This window comes from Pholis gunnellus (genome assembly GCF_910591455.1).
Source record: "Pholis gunnellus genome assembly, chromosome: 11".
Classification (NCBI taxonomy): domain Eukaryota; kingdom Metazoa; phylum Chordata; class Actinopteri; order Perciformes; family Pholidae; genus Pholis; species Pholis gunnellus.
The window spans coordinates 24,178,393-24,185,892 of NC_136538.1; the positions used below are offsets into that span (position 1 = coordinate 24,178,393).

The window sequence follows — 7,500 nt, forward strand, 5'->3', positions numbered from 1 at the left end:
TTAAACAGAACAGCAGGGGACGAAGAGGAGGAGGAGGAGGAGGAGGAAGAAGGAGCTGTCACACTTTTTTGGAGAGTCCCATTGGAGGAGACAGAATAGGAGCAGGAGGAGAAAAAGACAAGTGGAAGTTTGAACTTGTCTTGTTGGTCCACAGGGGAGGAGAGGAGGAAAGGAATGAGGAACAAGGTGGTGAGGATGTAGGTGAGAGGGATGATGGGAAATAAGGAGGAAGAAGAGGAAGAGGAGAAGAGAGGAGAGGATTTGGGGAAGGAGTAGACAACGAGAACGGGAAGAGGTAAAAGAGGAGAGAAGCATGAGGAGGATGAAGAGGAGTAGAAGAGGCGGGGCGTTTACAGGAGATGGACGAGCAGAAAAAAAAGAGGAGAGGAGGAGGAGGAGGAGGAGGAGGAGGAGGAAGAACCGCCCTGAACCGATTGAGTTATAATACAATAATGTGGCATCATCATTTATATTTACTCTTAAATTACTCTAATGATAAATTATACTGAGAGAATAAACAAAACAATCTGCAATCATCATTCATTGCTCATGTAAATGTTAATAAAGATACTTTACATTGTTTGGTGATTTGTTCAGATTAATGTATAAACAGCGGACTGGTGCATAACGCACTCATGTGTTTACTGTTTCACATCATAACCAGAACATGTAAAGAATATTATTATATATATTTATTATATATGGAGACTCACTGATAATCATGGCTTCATTAACAAAATTCAGTCCAAATTTAAAACACTGTAAATGTGGAAAAAATGTATTTAATCCACGACCGATGAATAAAGTTCTAAATATTGAAAATGTACGTTCTTCTGTCTCAGTTCATTAAATATGACTCTTCTGTGTATACGCGTGTAGAAACATCTATTTAGATATTTAGCACTTTAGATCTCAAATCTCGGCAGCAACATTCCAGCAAATAAATGATAAATAACTGCTCATGATGATGCAGTTCATTGAATTAAACATGTTACACGTGAGTTTCGCTTTGTTTTGACTGGAGAGGAACCGCTGATAGTTAAAGGATATCTGGAGGGTTTAGTTTGTAGTTTTGTCCACAAAAGTAAATCAAAGGAACTAAATAAGAGACTCTGGTCGCGGGGCTGCACCGTGATTAACAGGCGTCGCTACGTCACTCCTCCTCAGTCCAAATATGGTCACTTCCTGTTCACTGGTTGCAAAAAGCCAAGATGGCGACGGCGAAATCGAGGCTTCAAAACGTCAGTTTATAAACCAATGAGTGACGTCATGATGACTACGTCCTCTTCTTATAGTCCGTCTATGGTCTTTATTAACGGCAGGGTTAATAATAGATATTATATTTACTATTGCATAACTGAACACACACACACACACACACACACACACACGCACACACACACACACACGCACACACACACACACACACACACGCACACACACACACACACGCACACACACACACACACAGAGGGTAGAGAAAAGGAGGATTAGAGGACAAAATGTAGTTCCATGTATTCACACACAGTAACACATGTGTAGTCACATGTTATGCATGTTCCTCTTCGAGCGTGTAGTGTGTGTGTGTGACGAGTGTGTGTGTGTGACATGTGTGTGTGTGTGTGTGTGTGTCTGAGGACATGTGTGTGTGTGTGTGTGTGCGTGTCTGAGGACATGGGGTCGTCACCCTCTGCAGGGTGCGCTGTGTTTTCAGCTGGCTTCCCTCTCAGCACTGTTCTCCCACCCAGATGACTGACGGAGGTTCACAGGCGGCAGTGAACTCTCCTCCGCCTCCCGCCGCCCCCGAAGCTCCTCAAAAAAAAAAAGAAAAATGCTGCAATATCACAGGGTCATCTGTGAACCTCTGAAGCCTCCAGTGAATCCAGCTTCTACCTCCAGAAAAATACAAATCTCCCGCTGTGATCACCGTCAGAGATTTATTTCCTTTAAAGACGAGTCCACCCTGCTCTCCCTCCACAGCTCTGCCTGACTGGATGTTTGTCTTAACCTACAAACATTAGATATCTGGCTCCACCTGCACAAACAACGCGAAGCTGGATCAAAGTTCACGCTGCTCTCTGGAGGTCTGTTGAAAAGGCCGTTCGTTCTAGGACACGACGGAAAAAACGGTGCCAGAAATAGAGGACGAAGTAGGTTAATGGAAAAGTAAATCACAAGGCTTCTTCATTCTCTGCTGAACAAATGAGCAATCGGAGCAGCTGCTGAATTATTTGTGCGGAAAGAGAATTTGGCCGGAAGATTGGTGTAATTTACATTAAAAGTATACTGCGTCTGATACGACACACGAGGCAACCGTTAGTACCTCTATGACAACAACACCAACAGTTAGCTTTAGACAACTAAACCAACAGTTAGCTTCAGACAACTAAACCGACAGTTAGCTTCAGACAACTAAACCGACAGTTAGCTTCAGACAACAATACCAACAGTTAGCTTTAGACAACTAAACCAACAGTTAGCTTCAGACAACAATACCAACAGTTAGCTTTAGACAACTAAACCAACAGTTAGCTTTAGACAACAATACCAACAGTTAGCTTTAGACAACTAAACCAACAGTTGGGTTTAGGCAACTAAACCAACAGTTAGCTTTAGACAACTAAACCAACAGTTAGCTTTAGACAACTAAACCAACAGTTGGGTTTAGGCAACTAAACCAACAGTTAGCTTCAGACAACTAAACCAACAGTTGGGTTTAGGCAACTAAACCAACAGTTAGCTTCAGACAACTAAACCGACAGTTAGCTTCAGACAACTAAACCAACAGTTAGCTTCAGACAACTAAACCGACAGTTAGCTTCAGACAACTAAACCAACAGTTGGGTTCAGACAACTAAACCAACAGTTGGGTTCAGACAACTAAACCAACAGTTGGGTTCAGACAACTAAACCGACAGTTAGCTTTAGACAACTAAACCAACAGTTGGGTTCAGACAACTAAACCAACAGTTAGCTTCAGACAACTAAACCAACAGTTAGCTTCAGACAACTAAACCAACAGTTAGCTTCAGACAACTAAACCAACAGTTAGCTTCAGACAACTAAACCAACAGTTAGGTTTAGGCAACTAAACTGATAGTTGTTCTGATTGTTGCTCTGATTGTTGCTCAGTCACATTGATGCATTTAATTTGTCTCCACCACAAATAAGTCTCCTTACTGACTTTCCTTTGGCATTATTTTCAGCCTGAGCTACATTAAAACAGGCAACTCTTGTCCCTGCACATGAAAGCAACAGATTGCTTCACAAGCTGCCGTGACACTGGGCGTTCCTCCTGTTCTCTGTAAAGTCAAACAGCTTTGCAGGGAACTGACTGAACTACACTGTTTCCCTCCGGTGTCTTCTAACCGTACGATGAGTAACTCCTCATATCAGCACAGCAGATGTCACATCCGCTGCTTGTTTAGTCACGACATCAATCATGTCAACCGCTGTTGCTTCCAGCGAAATAAAGCAATGCAAATTAAACAGCAACATAAACAAGGAAAGAAGAAGAACATGAGGCTTTTATCTCCGGCCAGAGGCGCTTCACTCGTGAAGAACCGGTGTGGAAGATGAAACAGGATCTCACTGGATTCCAATAAGAGAAGCCGACTCACACATGAATCAACACCATGTTGCTGTGGGTTCGTTCCGGCGGCGGTCTCTGGGGCAGCATGTTTAAAAGATGATCTGAAACGTGGCGGGTTGTGCCAAATTTTCTGCATCGAGAAAATCAATGTTAATTCACCGAAAGCCTTTTTGTAAACATGAAGAACCACCGACTGCCACTGTGACTCTGCTCCAAGTATGTAATAAAGATGAAATATGTGGTTCAATCAGAATCATATCGGCGCTGCTTACTGGAAGAATATCCATCTGACTTTAGAACCACTTTAGATCTGACGCTTTTATACTCACGCAATATCTTCTAACTCGTACCACCGTTCTGCTGGCTGCATGTCAGGAAGCCCAGAGCTCGAGCATCTAAACCGACATCTATCAGTTCGGTTAAAGGTGCGAGATGTCAGCTACAACAAGTAAACAATATAAAGTAAAGTGTTATTTTTCATTCCACTGTTATTATTTATTTGTGTGGAGTGTAAAGAGAAAGTTAAAGTCAATTATTCCATCAGATAACTAAGTGTTACACTAACTTTGACCCTTAGAGGATCTCTGGAGGGTTGAGTCGGAACATTAATCTCTAGTTTGATCAGTTTCGTCCACAAAAGTAAATTATTGAGACATTTAACTGGGACATAATGGAGACTCTGTCACGTAGAGACGATGGAAACACGTCACAAGAAAGCACAATGTATGAACAAAAGATGATAACTATGTGTACATGTGTGTGTATATATATATATATATATACACACACAGTCATTGGCTGCAGCCATAAAGATCTGTTCACGGCTAATTTAGCACAGAGAGAAACCCTCACTTCAGCTCATTAAACACAAACCCACTGCAGACCTCTGTGTGTGTGTGTGTGTGTGTGTGTGTGTGTGTGTGTGTGTGTCTGTGTGTGTGTGTGTGTGTGTGTGTGTGTGTGTGTCCCGGAGGTGTGATAATGTGATATCCAGCCTTCGTCTTTGATCCTCTCATCACTATAAACACTGCTGATGCCTGGTGAACACACACTGCCATTAACAGCCTGATAGCGATGGTCTGTGTGTGTGTGTGTGTGTGTGTGTGTGTGTGTGTGTGCGTGTGTGTGTGACAGAGCTACTTTTAATGAGTGTACCCAGTCAGGTTTAAGGGCATAAAGCCCTTTTAGACTGAGCTGCTTTAACATGCATTGGTTTCTCTTTTCTCTTCCAAGTTAACATCTCACATACTGCTGAATGCACCTTGGTCTGAGTTTTGATGGAAGTGATACGTTACAAGTGGAGAATGAGCTGTTTGCTCAGCTCTGTATTAACATGAGCCGGATGAACACAGTGGAAAACAGATGAGCATGTGACTGAACACACACACACACACATCTGAAACCACCATGGTGTCCTTATTGCACCGATTTGCAATACACGTTACACGACTGTGTAACAGTTAAACATGCAGCTTTAACAGCATCCCTGAAGAGGAGAGGCTTCGTTCTAGGATTCAGACTGAAGACCTGTTTACTCTTCATCTCTCCTTCATCATAATTTAGGATTTATTATCGTGACAGATTTATTGAGTAATCTTAGGAGACAGAGTCTTTAGGAACTGGTCACCGTCCTGTGAGAACCTCGTTCCTGTAAAACATGAACATTTCATGAGACCGACGGGTCAACGTGGCTCTGATGCGTTCTCAACTCTTTCTGCTGTGGAAACCTCCACGTTTCACTCTCTTCTTCTGTACATTTGCTGCTTTGAAGAAAACATTCCAGACTTGTGCAAGCGATGAGAATATTATACAAAAATAATCTAAAAGCAGTCACATCACTGGTAATAGCTGTAGTTATGAGAACAATGACTCCGTTTACATGCAGAAAATATTCATTTTTCTGCCCTTATTCTGAAAAATATTATATTCCACCCAAGCTGTTTGAAAATAAATATTCCACTAATATTCCTGTTTACGTGCAGCTGTGCACACGAGACCAGTGTGACTGCTGGTGGACTTGTTTGACCGTACAAACACAGCCTTCGTGTAGGCGTGTTCCTCCTTCTTCTGCATCCTGTAAACTGCTAGTTTGGTTTGTGTTCAGCGCACAGAGCTGACTGTAAACGGAGCAAAAGGTTCAGCGTCTAAAACTGCCATTAAAAAACAAAACTGAGACTCATATTCTGAATGTGTATGAATCACAGCTCACACCATCTAGTTCTGAATATCCAAAGGTTTGACTTTGGTGGCTGAAGGGAATTAAATGCATTCACACCCTGCTGAACATTATCTCTTCACATCTTCTTCTTTCTGTGTGTGCCAGTCATCTACAATGGGTGACATTTTCAAACACCTGAACAGATCTGGGAGCATGAAAAGGGGAAACAAGAGAACAAGGGCAGAGGAGGAGGAGGAGGAAAGGAAGAGGACAGGTGTGATTCCCACTGAGATTTCTGAACAAAACCTCGGAGGAGAAGCAGCAGGAGGAAGAGCAGAAGAGAGAAGGAGGAGATATCTGAGAGAGGAGCAGCAGGAATGCTGTGTGAGTTCAACCTGAATCAACAGGCCTGAAGCACCAGCGATCAGAGAGCAGCTCTGCGCTTTATGTGCAAACCCTTTGCTCTGATTTGATTTATCGTAGCGCTGTTAAGTGCTTTTCCCCTCGCCAGCTTTAAAGTGCTCTCGTCTATCGTATCAGGCTTTGCATAAAGTAAATATGATTCAAATTGCACGAAGTCCACAGAGACGAACATTCCACCTCCATGATGTCCTCCAACCAGCATCCTGGTCCTCTCTTTAGCATTTCTGTGCTGCACTTCCTGGAGATTGTCTGTCACACCGTGTAGTTTCTGTAGCTGGTGCACTTTCACTTTGTCCTAATCCTACGCTACATGCTAACAGTGCACGCTAATCTTTTGAGTGCGCTGTTGTTGTACGAGCCATGAACACACTTCAGGATGTCACAACACCAGATGTAGTAGTTGATGCACGGTAACAACCTCAAACTAAAGATCTCATGGACTTATTGCCAAATTCATTCCTAAATAACACAACGTTTTGATCGTGGTTTTGCTTCCTGAAGTGTTGCTGGAGCTGTTTCACGACCATGAGCAGTAAGTTAGACGTGTTCTAGTTCCTATAATGTCTTTTAGTGAGTATGCATCAGTGAATATGTCGTGTGATTAATCTCGTGTTGTATCAACGTGATCGGCCTGTTGATTCAGGATTCCCCCAAAACCTGTTGAAGTGCATTCTCAGTGCTGATTGGCTGTCACACCTGTCCGCTCCTTCCTGCTGCGTCTCCATTGGGGGGTTTGGAGCAGAACGTAGAAGGAGGACTGCTTATTGTACTCCTCCCGGTCTAAGATCCTAACGGTTATGCTCTTCCTGTAAGGGACACACACGTACACACACACACACACATAGAGGGAGGTGGTGAATGCATGCATGGTGAACAGACAACATGGCAAGGTATGTACACAAAAACACACACACACACACACACACACACACACACACACACACGAGGTGGAGTCGTGGATGTGGTGAGATGAGGTGATCCACAACCTGCTGCATGTTCACATCAGAGGAACAATCTGCTCCCCCGTGTGAGAACATGCAGACGCTCTGGGGGGTCACGGTGGGGGGGGGGGGTCACGGGGTCACGGGGTCACCCCCGTCCTGACCTTTGGTGTCGTTGCTCTCCACCAGGCGAGGCTCTCCGATCTCCACGTAGAAGGTCTTGTTCTTCTCGTACTCCTCGTCGTCGATTATTCTCACCTTGATGGTTTTACTGAAGAGGGGGAGGAGAGGAGGAGAGGAGGAAGAGGAAGGAGGAAGAGGAAGGGGGGAAAAAGAGAAGGCAGAAAAGTGAGGGAAGGACAGACTGGAAAGTAGGAAATCAAGAG

General features: G+C 43.7%; 1 protein-coding gene across 2 annotated transcripts in view; it reads right to left on the reverse strand.

Annotated features, from left to right (window-relative positions):
• The window catches only part of slc8a1b (solute carrier family 8 member 1b), a gene marked incomplete at both ends in the record, with an annotated part of 74,371 nt that overhangs the window by 25,179 nt on the left and 41,692 nt on the right, over positions 1–7,500 (reverse strand). Inside the window, one exon of one of the 2 annotated variants that reach the window (XM_079169113.1) lies at positions 6,870–6,979. In XM_079169113.1, coding sequence (XP_079025239.1) covers positions 6,870–6,979 — 110 coding nt within the window. Of the gene's footprint in view, positions 1–6,869; positions 6,980–7,266; positions 7,386–7,500 lie in introns of both variants that reach the window. The other variant, XM_079169114.1, reaches the window with a different exon arrangement.